This window comes from Echeneis naucrates, chromosome 21, assembly GCF_900963305.1.
Source record: "Echeneis naucrates chromosome 21, fEcheNa1.1, whole genome shotgun sequence".
In the NCBI taxonomy this organism is placed as follows: domain Eukaryota; kingdom Metazoa; phylum Chordata; class Actinopteri; order Carangiformes; family Echeneidae; genus Echeneis; species Echeneis naucrates.
Window position 1 is genome coordinate 13378478 of NC_042531.1, and position 15178 is coordinate 13393655.

The 15178-nt window shown below is 40.0% G+C and overlaps 1 protein-coding gene across 1 annotated transcript in view; it reads right to left on the reverse strand.

Moving 5' to 3' along the window:
• The window catches only part of cps1 (carbamoyl-phosphate synthase 1, mitochondrial), a 42680-nt gene extending 34748 nt beyond the window's left edge, over positions 1-7932 (reverse strand). The window contains exons 1-13 of the mRNA XM_029530158.1: positions 7706-7932; positions 6487-6596; positions 6068-6212; positions 4899-4988; positions 4743-4799; positions 4575-4667; positions 4376-4465; positions 3437-3565; positions 3106-3212; positions 2796-2937; positions 2440-2517; positions 688-786; positions 292-387 (exon numbers count right to left, since the gene is read on the reverse strand). Coding sequence (XP_029386018.1) covers positions 292-387; positions 688-786; positions 2440-2517; positions 2796-2937; positions 3106-3212; positions 3437-3565; positions 4376-4465; positions 4575-4667; positions 4743-4799; positions 4899-4988; positions 6068-6212; positions 6487-6596; positions 7706-7807 — 1338 coding nt within the window. The 5' untranslated portion in view covers positions 7808-7932. The remainder of the gene's footprint in view (positions 1-291; positions 388-687; positions 787-2439; positions 2518-2795; positions 2938-3105; positions 3213-3436; positions 3566-4375; positions 4466-4574; positions 4668-4742; positions 4800-4898; positions 4989-6067; positions 6213-6486; positions 6597-7705) is intronic.
• Positions 7933-15178: the final 7246 nt, after the last annotated feature.

Consider the following 15178-nt stretch of genomic DNA (forward strand, 5'->3'; position numbering starts at 1 on the left):
AATATATCCTATATAACCTACAGTGTATGAGGATAAATTTAAATGGCCACTGACCAAAATGCTGACAAATGAGGTCATTATGACACATCATTGGACATGATGTGATGTAATGATGGTACATCAGTCTTAGTCTTCTCATATTAAAGTGCATATTACATTGATGTTGGTTGACATTCACTTCAACATTAAGATATATATATAAATCATAGGGAGCTATCATTCACAGCTTTGTATGAGAAGGATGGGAAACCATTTTGGCTACAGAAAATCACAGAAAGTTCTGTATCTTACCTTCATGGCCTTGACAGCCTGAGATCCAGAGTAATCAAACTCTCCAGCCTGACCGATGGATAAACCACCAGAACCCAGTACCAGGACTTTTGACACCTGATTCAACATCAATAGACAATAATCATATTGATCAACTGCATGTAGAGGGGATAACAGGGCAATATCTGTGTAGCACTAAGATCCGTTTACAAGGGATTATCACAACATAAATTGTTTTTTTTCTAATGATGTGCGTCCCTCATGTAAACACTTTGAAAATGCAATTTTACTTCTTTTGTAGCATTACTTGTCAGTGATCTGATAACTGTTCACACGTCCAAAGAGTTTTTAATCCATGTGGGCCACACCTAAAAGCAGTTTTAGGTAAAATTGCTAAGGCAGTGTGGCATCCTGTACCTGTGCTCTGGGAGGGATAGAGGGTCTCTTGGGCATGACAGAAGCAAGGTTGGCATCCTTTCCTTTCTTGATCAGGGATATGAAGGCATCGAAGAGGAACTGAAGAACCAAAGAAAAATGTAGAACATTAATAAAGTTATGTGGTCTTAGAATGAGTTTTTGTTACCTTTGCACTTGGTTTTGAACTCAAGCGTTGGGAGAAGGACATGCGCTGATTTATAAGTGTTAGAATAAATGTACATAAAGTGATTATCACAGTACTGCTCAACTTTTACTGACCCTGCAAGAATGCAGAAACCTGTGTTTTTATTAGCAGGAGCAGAGGTTATACCTCCGAAGAAGGAGCAACAACCTTCGAAGAAGATTTATGAAGAAAGGGAGGATGTCGAAGCAAGATTACTTACTACGTTCATAAACTAACCCCTCAATGTGTTTGTGTTTCTTGTGACTTATAACTTGAATATAAATCATATAACAAGCGTCTATTCATTCACTACTTGCAGCTGTGTATTCTCACCTATTGAGCTGCAAGTTTTTTGTAACTAGGGACCACCCTAAGGAAATAAAAAGGGGGAGAACAGAAGAGATACTCCAGAGCGGGTAGAGAGTGTCACTGAGCACATCTCTGTCTGTTCTCCTTGCAAGTAATGAGCGCTGTTGTCCTTTGTCTTTCTTCCCTGTGTGTAATAATGTTCTAGGTGGTTTAAACCTTACAATAAGGTCACTTTTGGCCAGCAAAAACAAACAAACAAACAAGCAAAAAAAAAAAAAAACAAAAAAAAAAACAACCCTTGTTGCTTTTGCTTTAATTTTACAGAGGTTTTGGATCAGTGTTCCTGACAACAGCATATCCTGACGGTATGAAATCTACAGAAAAAACAAATGCACAGGAACACAATGACATCTTGTATCAATTAAAATCACTATCAAGTAACAAAGTGAAACAATCTTTCATCTCTGACATATATTTGCACTGTGCATGTCAACATAATATTAAAGCAGCTTTATAGGTAAAAACTGTGACTGACAATGATTATTTTTTAACAGACAAACTGCCAATCCTGTCATGTTGTGTAGAAAGCATAATAATAAAAAATAAATGACTAAATAAATAAATAAAATCAATAGGTTTTAAATGTCTGAGAAGAAAATAGTGCAGCTATCTGCGAGTTACAGGTATAAAACATTTGGCATGGGCACTGTGCAAAACTTTGGTGACAGCTCCAAGAGTGAAACCTCGGTGGGAGGTTAGACTTCTCCAACAGTGCTGTCAGCTGGATGCTTTTGGATAGAGGACGAGTCTTACTATTCTGCCTTAATATGACAGAGGTTATAACATGTACTTTGACCAAGACTTGAACTGCAGTCTTTGTCTGCCATGTGGGAGACTGCACCACAGGACAATCAACAATTTATAGCAGAAAAAAAGACAGGCACTATCAGCGGTCTTCCTAAACACCTGGGCCCTGGTGCTGTACACCACCAAGTCCTTTAGACAGTTTATCTGGGTTGTTCGTTTCTTTCTTTTTTGAGGTATTTCAGACAAAATTATTAATATTCTATTGGTTAATAATGCTTATTAAGCAAGTTCATCCCTTTTGTTGTAGTATTATTATTCTTCGCCCACTATTTTAACAACAAATAACCTATCCAGACTACCACTCAATGGAAGACATTAACTTTTACCTAATCTGCATCTTGTGATTTTAACTTTACTCAGCTTCATGCATCACTATGAACGTCTTTAATTACCTCTGTGTCTGTGGGACCACCTTTAGCCTCTGGGTGGAACTGAGCCGTGAAAACAGGTTTAGAGTTGTGCATGATGCCCTGGAAAATATGCACAAGTAATATAAGACGACTAAATGAAAATCAGTAATATTAGACATTTCTGAATTCAATTTGAAGCATACCGAAACTAAGTCGCGATTTCTGCAAAGTAGTTTTGTAAACAAAATTTATAAACTCCTTGTGGCATCTTTTCGCTTGACTGCACTCATTTTATGACGGAAGCGTGCACTTTTTACCCAACATCCATAAACAAAATATATCAATAAGCCGTGTTATCTGTGAAACAGACTGAACATTCACACTGAGTGAAATCGAACCTCATTGGTGCCATCATTGGCGTTAATGAAGAGCGGGCTCCATCCTGGAGGCAGCGACTCGCTGTCTATTCCATAGCCGTGGTTCTGTGCTGTAATGAAGGCCTGGCCTGTCATTACATTCAGCACTGGCTGGTTCTGGCCTCTAGGGAACCACAGATATGCATAAAACACAGTCATTTGTTTATTTATTTTAAAGGGAGGCATGATATCAAATTTTTAAGTTTGTTTAGAAACATTACATCATACTAATAAATATTTGTTAATCTGTTAATTATCATTCTTAACTATGGTTAGTTATTTGTGAGCTTACCTGTTGCCCATAGGTAATTTATATGACTTAGCTCCTGCAGCCAGAGCAGTGATTTGGTTTCCCATACAGATTCCAAACACCGGCTGGGGACGGTCACTTTCAAGCACCTACACAGTATAAAAGATATGCAATTACTAAATTCATTTACGGTGGTATAAATCGTGGCAAAAATATAATCTGTAAATAATAATTTGCTTTGTCTGCATAGCTGTACATTTTTAGGGGTAGATATTTTCCACACCTTATGGTAAAACTTCACAGGCTGCGCAACCACGGTCTTAAGCTTTAATTCACCTGAAGTTCAAAATCCCAAACGAGCATCATGCCCTACCTTGCGGACATTCTGGATGAGTGTCTTGGCCAAAGACGGATCTCCTGGTCCATTGGAGATGAACAGACCATCATAGTCGAGACTCAATAAGTCTTGGTCCCACGGTACAAGGTGAACCTCTGCACCCCTCTGCACAGAGAATCACAGAGAACCATTGTCTTTTGAATCTCACAATGGCCTTGAAATCTGGAATCACTCACAACAATGGACTTTGCTTGTCCTCTTACTTGTGGTTGTATTGCTTTAAATGACACCAAATAAATCCACTATTCATGAATATTCTGATTCTATACAGATTTAACATACAATTTAGCCAAAGTATTCATATTGTTGGAATTAATAATGGATGACTATTATGGCAGTGATGGCTATGTTTTCAGATAATGACAATATTTATTTGTAGCTTTATAATACATGAAAAACTGTTTTCTGAAAACACAATAAAAAGTGACAGTTTTGATAATTTCCATTTAATGAACTGAGATGATGAATTGTCTCTTTATGTACTTACATTTCATTTGTGACTGCCAGGCACTAATCAACAAACCAGTAAATAGCAAATAACAAGTGATATATAACAAGTGAATTATAATAAATATATAAATGAATAAATAAATAAATAAATAAATAAATAAATAAATAAATAGACATGCATCAGAAGTCTGGATTTCCGATGTTAATTAACCAATTACAAGCTAATATCAACATAAAAATATAAAACCATTAACTCACGCAATAACAAATGAGAAACTACAGCTGGATGACAAATAAATATTACAGAATGTTTTTGATTGTTTTTTATGGAGCTCATTAATTATTATTATTAATTACTTATGGTCAGGTTTTAGAAAACATGTCACAAAGTCATATCATTTGTGTGTTCTAAGGAGGGTGCACATGTTTTGTTTTGTTTTTCGCTCTCACTGGATTCATTCTTACCTTAACTAAGAGGCGAATTATGTTATGTTTAATACCACAATCAATGGCCACCACTCTGATTGGGTTTCCTTTTCCAAAAATGTTGGTTTCCTGAAAGGCAAGGAGACAAACATTATAGAAAGAAAGAAATGCGAGTCCAGATGTCTATGGTGTAAAGGGCACAGCAACTGCTATAAAAGTGACTGACAGCAGCTTTTACCTTGGTTGAAACCTCTGCTACCAGGTTTTTCTGGTTCGGATCAGATATTTCAACTGGCTGCCCATCAAACTCAATCTTCCCCAAAACTGTGCCCTGAAATCACAATCAAACACTGAGTGGTCAAGCTATTCATTTTCAAAAATTGAAACTAATTTGTGTTTACAATACCTTATCTCTGATGACTTTAGTCAACATTCTGGTGTCTATCCCAAAGAGTGCAGGCACCTTTAGAGGAAGAAAGTTGCATTTTGGAAATTGACCAACAGCAGAGTTATCTTCACTGCTCTGACATTACCCCAGGTACTTTGTAATGTGACTCCTTACTTTCTCTTCTTGCAACCATTGACCCAGAGACTTGACAGAGTTCCAGTGGCTGTACTCATGGCTATAGTCTTGAACCAATAGACCAGATACCTAGAGGCACAAAAGCACAACATTATCCTTAAAGAAAGGTCAAACTAAAATAAAAAAAATCATCTGAAATAACTCAGTTCATTAACTGCACTTACCCATAGTATGTGTACTGCAGAGTACCACAAAATATAAAATGTATGTGAGCATGCCAACCAAGAAATCCTGCATATCTGACAGTTACCTCCTTGGTTACTCAAACTCAATAGTGACCGTTCTGGTTGATTAGGCAACATCTGTGATTACAGTTCTAACAGCAAGTACAATTTAATATGACCAAACGTGTTATCATGAATAAATCATGAATATGACAGTATATTATAAGTCAAATAAACCACCCCCCACCATTAAACCTGACTTTAATTTCAAATAATCTGTTGAATAAAAAAAAAAAAAAAAAAAAAGAGAGGGAGAGAAACAATGAATTTCCCGAGCTGCTTCATTATAAAAGTCACCAAGTTTTGCTTTTATAATGAGGTAAAGGTGGCAGGGTTAGCAGAAGGTATGGGCAATGACATTTGGTACTTTTTTTTTTTTTTTTTAAATCAAACAGTTCATGCGATTTTATCTTTACAAAGCGGGGCATAGTTATTTCCCCTGTTCTCAGCAGCACCCAGAAACGTTGTCTTATTGCTAAATATGAGAAATAACGCTTTCATTTTCTATATTTGTGTCTTACATGTGCCGTTAGCACCAATAATTCGTAAACTTTGTGACACTTCAAGTCAGGGCCTATCACAAATTGTTCCTGAATCCTTCTGTGGAAGAGAAATAACCCATTTCTGTGCACAGTGCTGATAATGCACATCCTTAATTAACAGCTCATTACTGAGCACACATTCTTTGAAATCTTTCAAGACAACAATTCAGTGTGAGGCCATGAATACGAAAGCAATTTAATATATGAATCTTTTTGCCTATATGTCATTTAACTGGGAGAAATTGCCATTCCAGATTCTAACAGGTCGTGGTGTCTGGCCAACAGGTCAAAAACAAAATAGCTTTCTCCAAGCAGGAATGTTTTAGAAATAAAATGAAGAGCCAAAAATGGAAACCCCCCAAATTGAAGCCAAGTTTCCTACCTGTATGCGCTCTGACTCTACATGCTTTCTCAGCCCGAGCTCATCCAGCTCCTGGGTGTTGGGTACTCCATAGTTCCCTACGATTGGGTAGGTCAGGGTCAGGATCTGACCTCTGTAGCTGGGGTCAGTGAGGGCCTCAGGATACCTGACACAGGGGAACAGCAGGACATACCAGGATTTTATGGTGAGGTGATAGAAGATCATAAATGACAAATGTCTTGTTGAAGAACTTTATGAAATCTGAAAACTAATACACTGGACAAGCACGACTGATATTTTGATAATGAACTGTTGTGTCAAATATAATTATGCTCTTTATTTTCTTTTCCTTGCTTTACTTAATATTTGATCCGCACTTTTTCAAGTGCACAATTTTGTCGAAGCTAATCAAGTTTTATTTATTTCAGCATCCTTCTTACCCCACCAGACCAGTATTGAAGACTAGTTCCCCTGCTACTGAGGCATCGTGCCCAAAGGAAAACCCTTTCATCCTGGTGCCATCCTCCAAGACCAGGTGGGCAGTCTGGGCCTGGCAGTTAAAAGAGAGCAGACAGATGTCGAGAAAAATCACACCCAGAAATAATGCATTCCCTTTCTATGAGGCAAATTTGGAGAGACCAAAGCCAAAAACTTTGATGGGTTGTAGACTGAGTATAGATGTGATGGCAGTCATCATCCAGGACTTCGTGCTGAAACTGCATGCCATGTCAATTGTGCTGTGAATGCTGAGACAGACAAATTTGTTCCTCTGTTCTTGCTCTCCATGTGCGTGCATGCGTACATGTGGGCTAAATATGTGAATACTTGGCCATTTTGACCTCCAGTTCACAACAGCAGTCTCATCAATAGCCCCTCAGTTTCCTCAGACAGAGACAGTGCCATTCTAACGAACACATGATGATTATAAAGTTAAACTTTGATTGTGTGGGATTTCTCTCTTGGACTGGGAGATGGATGTTGCAAACAGTATCATGATACAACTCTCACTGTCATTTACCCACAAGATGGACAAAAGTGCAGCAGCTGCATGCTTATAAGGCAAAAGCCTGGGGGAAAAAAAATCTAAATTTCAATTTCTGTAAGAGTCAAATTATTTCTGAAACATTTCTGTGAGCACAGACAGAAAGCGCATTAAAAATCAGCGGTTGAATGCGTTTTCACCAAATGACAAAATCACCTATTTAATGTGAATGATTTCACAATGTTTGTTTGGTTTTCTTTTTCTTTTTTTTTTTTTTTTGTCAATGGCAGGTAGCCAGGGGCCAAACCGTGGTGAGAAAAGCACAAACAGGCTGCTGCTGAACACATTTTGGTGTCCTTCCCCAGTTTCAGGCTGCTGCTCTGCCGCCCCACACGCGGACTTTCTGATGCAAGAGCGACTCGCCCCGTAAACGTCCAACTACAGCTGCGTGCTGTGTCACACCTTCAGCCGAATCCATAGCAAACATGGCTTTTGCTTTGACGTTCGCGCATTTAAGCAAAGGCAGTTATCACAGACTTCGCGGGTTTGTCGGTGACATTTGGCCTGAAGCGCAGAGGAGACGGCCCGGTCCCGCGGGAGGCTCATCTCCCTCCATTTAACACCGACGACAACAGCTCTCACTCGCATTTCTGCACAGACAACACACTTTCTCTTACCTTCACACTAAACAGTCTGAGCCAGGCCGACGTGTTACCTACTCTGCTGCCGAGCGCGCCCCCCTGTCTCACAGACTGAACGACGCTGCGCGCTAACAGCATGTTTGTCGTGTTTGCATACAGTTCACTTGTTTGGGGGAATAAATGAGTAAATGTTGTGTCCCACGACCCGGTGAGGATACAGCTCCGAGAGAAATTACCCGGAAAACACGAAAGGGGGAGAGTTACAGGATAGGCGCTCACTGTCAGTTTAACTTTCGTGGGGGGGGGGCGGGAGCTTGGATATCTGACCCGGATTGGCCGGTGCCGAGTTGTTTAACTCAACTCACAACACGCACCATGTTTAGATTGGTCTTCAAACAAATGTCTCTTTTTTTTTTTTTTTTTGTCAAACATCCCTCCTGGACAAATGAAATTCTTGTTTGTTTGTTTTTTTTTTTTGTGTATTTTGAATTTCAACTCTAGTGATAGTCCCAGTTTAGTTTCTTTTTGTTTTTGAGCACTATATGGGTCTGACACATAAAAAAATGAATATATCTACCGGCTACCAGACGGTCGAATCCCCCAAAACCCCCGAAAATGCATCGAAAACTATGCATAAGAACATGCATAGAAATGCATAAATACATAGGAAAACCATGCATTTTGGCACAGCTGTAACTGTATTGTGTCTGTGCTCTGTGTGAACAAGAGAGAGACTGACTGACGCTTACTGGCACTAATGGAAAATCAAGGCGGAGCATTATTTTGAATTGTGGCACATGAATGTCTGAGGTGTAGAGAGGGAGAGCGACTTATTTATTTTTATGATGAAATGGTGTTGATTTGGTGGTGCGACAGTTGTAGCATAGCAATTTAAATACTTTTAAATATATGTTTGTTTTTGTTTCATGCCATCCTGTATGTCAGGGCATGTGCCCCTCCCTCCCCCCTCCCCCCATGCCCAGATCCCGACTGGGAATGACTGCACCTGCTTACTGCAAAACCTTTATGTGGTGCTTTTGGTCCAACAAACTCTTTGCAGTCTTTTCTTTGAGGTCAGTTGTCTGGGGGAAAAAAAAGGCAAACTGGCAATGGACAGGCTCCATGGTGGTGGGATTAAAGGGATCTGTGTATTTTGCTGATCACTGCAAGACCAGTCCTCTGTGGAGAAGGCTGCCTGACTGCCACTCTGCTGGGTTCAGCAGTCTGAACAAAGTGTGTGAAAGTAATAGGACCTGTGCAGGTCAGGAAGTACATCCACACTCCAGATGTCCAACTTGGAACAATCCACTCCATAACTGTGTCACTCTGTTAAAGCTATGGCAATATTTACAAATCTCCAGCATTTACATTAAAAAAAAAGGGCATCATCACCGAGTGCCTTCCATGAACATGTTCTGCATGGAACGTACACTGCATATACACGTACATATGAGGTACAGCATAGTGAATCAGTATATTCTGTCTTCTTCAGTTTTGTTTTATAGTCTCCCTCCCCTGCTACAAAACAGATCACATTGCCCTTGTCCAAGTTTAGCCACGTTTACTCTTCTTCATCTGTGGAGCACTGGTGACATCCAGTGGTAACTCTTGTTTAAAAGTTTCAGAGGATCTTTGATTTAGTAAAGAGTTGTAATGGCACATTTGATGTGTAGGTGACAGTGCAGCTCTATATATACATGAGTATATACATGTATATATACATGTATATACATGAGAACAACTGAGAAGCCTCCGGTAGATTATCCAGATGATCTCCACTTCTGTCAGGTTGGATGGTGAAAGTTTTCAGGTCTCTCCAGAGATGCTCTGTTGGGTTTAAGTCAGGGCGCTGGCTGGGCCATTCAAGAAAAGACACTCCTTTGTTACTTTAGCTGTGTGCTGATTGTCATTGTCTTGTTGGAAGGTGAACCTTTCCGTCCTGGATATTGCTCTACTTTTCCACATTCATCTTTCTCTAGAACTTTCTCCGACCTCCCCACTGTATGTATCAATTTCACACAGTATTGTCTGAAATAGATTCACACATTGTTATTTCAGTAAATAATGCATTTCATAAAAAGATCAATTCCTCCTCCTCACTGACTCTCTCTATTTATAAATTTCATGTTATGCTCTTAAAGCATCAAGTTGGCCACTTGATAAGAATGACAGAATCACATACAACGGAAAATTGCTGGGTGATGATTGGGACAACATCAGAAGCCTGTGCAATGTACAGCATGCCCCTTTATTGCTGCGGAGGGCTGTGATTAACCGCCTTCTACATTCCTGCGCTGATTGGCTCAGTTGTGGCCTAATGAGCTCCAGTGTCTGTCCTCAGTGGGGGCACCGCCACATTGTCTGCGGTTTCAAGTGTGAGTCTCAGATGATGACCGAGCTTTAGAGAGGACACAAATAGACAGGCAAGCTCCCTCATTGCTCTCTTTGCCAGGTTTCCAAGCAGTCTTAGCCCTGAGATGAAACACAACATAGATGGTTAATTTGAAGGTTCTATGATCTCGATCAGAAAGATTTAAAAGATTCAAAATGTAGATTTTTTTTCATATATTATTCTAAGGAATGACTAAATTGAAAGAGCTTTATGTAATACATAAACAGACTCAAGGGGGAATGTTAAAGTTCTGTGGAAGATATGAGAGAATTTAAGATTTGAATATTTAAAAAGGGAGGTGGTGAAATGAAATGTTTTAAGCCTGATTTATAATAACTGAGAGTTTGAACCGTTTAGTTCCTTGGGACTAATGAGCTGAGAAACTGGGGCTTAATACAGTTGCAGATCAGAAATGGTTGACATCATTCAGTGCTTGATTCATCTGCATCTATAGTATTTTAAAATAAATTCTTCAACAAAAATATATATATATATATATATTCAAACCAGACTAATGTGTTCAGCCTTTGCATCTGTTGGAGCGTTGTTTTACTCTGAATTAACACACAGTGGATTCCTCACATCACACTAATACTAGCAGTACTTGCTGTGTAGTAGCAGCAGTAGTGATGTAAGTTCACAGATCAGTTTGAAATAATGAATGAGATAGTTTGTTATTAAGTATTCATCTGCAGCATGCAAATTACTGTTATCCCATTTAAATGCTCTTTGCATAATTCAAATTACTCTCTGGAGGTCTCTATAAATGAGTATTCGACTCAAGCCTTCCTTGCTGTAATGGGGTTTCTGTGAAACACCATCTTTAGAATTGTTCTTTGCTCCCATTCTGGTACAGTATGTGGTGTCACGTTGAAGAGGACCTTCGCTCAGCATCACCATCCTTGTTTGGATGACAGCACGGTTGTCTTAACTGAGACAGCAACCTCAGCTTCCACGGCGTTAACGGAAGATCGAGTCATCAGCTGGAGAAAACGAAGGAAGAGACTGTCCCATTTGGATGCCAACAGCTTCTCTTCGCCTGCAGTGATGTAGTATCCCCAGTAAAAAAAAAGGGCAGCAAGTGGCTTTGTTTAGCTTGCCCCCATCTAATCCCTGTGTGGCCAGTGTGTGGCTTTTGAGAGGGAGGGAGCACATGCGGGCCACAGAGGCTGCATCAGCCCCCTTAAGGAGCCATGGCCCCCGCTCTTAGAAATCCCAAGAAACTTCACACCTCTCTGTAGGGACTATAAATAGGCTCCATCTGTCCCCCCAGGCTCAGTTACAGCCTCATTCCTTTTGGCATGGTCTGAGGGCAGGGAAGGAAACACTTGGGGTTTGAAAAAGGAAGGTGTGTGTGTGTGTGTGTGTGGGGTGGGGGGGGTCAGAACCAGAGTACATCACGGATGACTGAATGGGTGACCTCTGCTGCACATTGGATGGCAAAGGAAGTTTGTCATCGTTCTCTGTAACTTCCTTCATCACAGGATCCCTCCAACGCTCCCCAGCACCGAATGCAAGTGACCTGGAAGCCTCCGCCATCTTTGGAATCATACACCACGTCACACTTAAGCTCAGGTTCTTAATGTCTCATCAATCATACTTAGCACAGCAGGATTCCAAACTTACATCTTCTCCCTTACAATTTCTCAGTTAATGTTTTAGTCCTGCTTCTATGACATTGCATCTATTTAGTCGAATTCACATATGGATCTAGGATTGAAGTATAGTAAACTGAGAGATGTAAAGCAACATGAAGGCAGCAGTGCTTCAGGCCACGCTGTCATCGCTCAAAGGAACCTGTCATAGTGCCTGTTGTGTCCTAAAGCAAACTGATGGGTGATATTATGAAATGTCCTGCTTGTCCCCCCTATGCCAGAGTGAAAAAGTGAGCCAGAGATAGTAAAGATAGATCTAAGTCTGCAAAAGAATACCCCCCCTTACAATTTCCTCTCTCCTGCCTCCTCTTACCTCAGCATAACCAAACACAACAAAAAAATTAAGTCATTCATTTTCTAAAATGCAGAAAATGAACTTAGTTTCCTTCAGATTCAATCAAATCTGAAAATCATTCAGATTTTTTAATGTCTCTGTGGAAGATCTCTTAGCCTGCAGCTTCCCTCTCTTGGCTGTAATTTCACTCCAGAATGCTTGTGCAGATTGAGTAAAACTATTTCAAAAAATAAAGTAGTAGTGTTTAAATGCACCCCATTTGTTCTTTTCATTTTGTGCTCCACTTTGGTTGTCATATTTTATTACAGTTTTTTCTGATGCGTAAACCTCCCAATTTCTAAGTTATGCTCACTATTGTTTATAACTGATCTTATTCACATGAAGCACAATATAAAATATTTTGATAAAGCTTTAAAACAGAGTTGTTTGGGACAATAGAAGCAACCCAATTTTAAAACCTTTTTGCAGGCAATACTAATGCCATTATCTTAAAATTATAATCTTCTAATGGGCAATGTTTCACAAGGATTGGTTTGACTAGATAGTCCGAAATTGAAGAGAGTGAAAGAACTTAAACAGTTGGCCAAATGGAAGACCAGCCTCCCAAAGATGAAACAGGTCAAATAAAGAATAACATCAATTTTGACAGCTGTAAATCGAGGTCTGATTGGGATAGACTATACTATACTATACTATACTATACAGATGAATAGTTTTAAAGCTCAGAAGAAAACAGCCTGCAGTGGATAGGATCCATCATGTTAGCAAAATGATTCTTTAGATGGCAAACTTTGCTAGACTGTTTAATGAAATCTGGTGCAGATATTTACCCTTACTCTTTGGCATATCTCAAAATCTACTCAATGGTTGGGCAGGAAAGGTTTGTACATTAGCCTGCTGATGTTAGCATTTAGCTCAAAGATCTGTTGCCTCCTTAACGCATTAGCAAGGCTATGTATTTTCTGTCTTGTTTACTGTCTCCTTGGGTGACTGGCCTTCATTCACATGCCTGACACCAAACTATACAAATGTAGTTTTGGAGGGAGGTAATTTTGAGCTATTCTGTTGAGTAAGGCCAGAGATCATACAGGGATTTAAAGCAATGCCACTGACTTAACACACAAACCAGCTTTTCAGAATACCTCTGCCTCTCAGAAGTGTTTGAGTACTTTGACTAAAATAGCATCTTTTATCTAAAACTGTCTATTTAAGAAGAACATTTCTGACAGGAGATGCGCCACTGTGTCTCGCAACTCCCACCTCTTTTCAAATAGACTTGTTTTTGACTGGACTGCTGCAGATGCTGCCAACTCAAGAGCTTCAAAGTGCAGGAGCAAAGTCTGAATTTCTGCATCCCTGCTCCTCCTTCTACTGGATTAATGTACGTCAGTGGCTTGTGTGCAGTGTGTCACTGCTGTGCCCTTTACTGTGCAGCTGAGGGACCCCCCCCCCCCCCCCCCTCTTCAGCAGATCTGATGTTACACTCCAGCATGGCTTTTTACCAAAGGAGTCCAGCACTGATGACAAATAAGTAAATGGTTACATGTTTAGTGAGAAAGAGGTCATTAATCTTTCTAATGTGATACTTTGAATGACTCAGTAACAGAACACTAAAACATATTTAGAAACCTGTTTGTTCAGACTGTTGCAGTAAAAATTAACCACAGAGAACAGAGAAGTGTTTTTTTTTTTCCCCCTTATTTTTTTGCTTTTGTTATTTGACATAAAATCTGACAGATTGAACTGGAATGGAGCAGGTGTGTATCAGGTTCAGCATATTGGCATAAATCAGGATTGCCATGGTGAAACTCACACACATTCCTAAATGTCTGCGACAGATTATTGAGCTCATGTGTAATTCAGAGCTGTGTATGAGTCACACAACAAAACTTAGATCGCTGCCACATAAACTTAATATCTCTTTTTGTCCTTGCTCAAGCTGAACCTGCCATCACATCTTAATAAAGCCTGGCTCTTCCATGCCGCTGAGTCCATTAAGATTCTATTGTAGAGCTCAGACTGGACTGCAGCACAGGTGCAAGGACCAAGGCAGAGTTTCAGTCAGTGGAGGGAGAGAAGTGAAGTGAGCCTCAGACTCAGAGAAGGTGCGGCGATGTGCCGTGGGTGAGCACAGATGACAGCTGAGGGACTCAGGCTCTCTCTGGCTTGGCCTCATGGAGAAAGGGTCAGTGGAAGCAAGAGGGTGGGGGGAGGGAAAGGCCTGCAGAGTGGAGGAATTTATGAAGGTCCATCATTACCAGGCCCAGTTATGGTGGTGGGGGTGGCGCTGAACCGCTGGCTCTGGGAGACAGATATAGACAAGAATTAAGAAGACGGACTTTGCACTCTTAGCCTTGTCTGGGTTACTGGCATCAGCAGCTGAAGCCACATCAATTCTCCAGCAGGCTGTGCTTTTACGTCACATCCTCACCCCGGATTGGAGGTGACCGCTCGCCGACACAAAAACTGACCACAAGTACTTCTATATCCAATACACACTGTCAGTGACTAAAAATAAACAATGGCTGGTTATAGGACATTTTCACTATTTGTCCACTTATTGCCTGCTCCTTAGACAATTTCTTGAATACTACTTTATCCAAGTTTGGCCACTTACTTTTTTCTTCCATTTATTTCATTTTCATTTTAGCACTGTGTGTGACAGTAACTAATGCCTGGATTTCAGAACCTCACTGCAGCCTTGATGATGCTCATATTGAATAAAATATTCAGCTAAATATGCCATGCTTTTATGGCAGCAAAATTACATCACCACATTATGCATCATTTACACATTTTATATATATATTTACTCGTCATTCAGCATTATGATGTAGGCTGATTGTGTTTCTGGGAATATAAAATATAACACTGCAATACTTGAGTGCACAGCATTAGATGGGACCTCTGATTCATCCGGCAGCACTGCAGTCACATGAGTTAGACTCACATCAGAGTTGTAATGGTAAACGCAGATGACAGTGTAAAAACTGATAATGATAAAAACATATGTTGATATCTTGACATAACTTCCACCCATAAATGCTGTCAACGTGACATTTGGCTCCTAAATAAAAGGCTCAAAGGCAAAGGGAGATCAGGTCATCAAACTATAAAATAAATTATAAAGAGTGTTGAGGGTGAACGGCCATCAAACAAGCTACAGA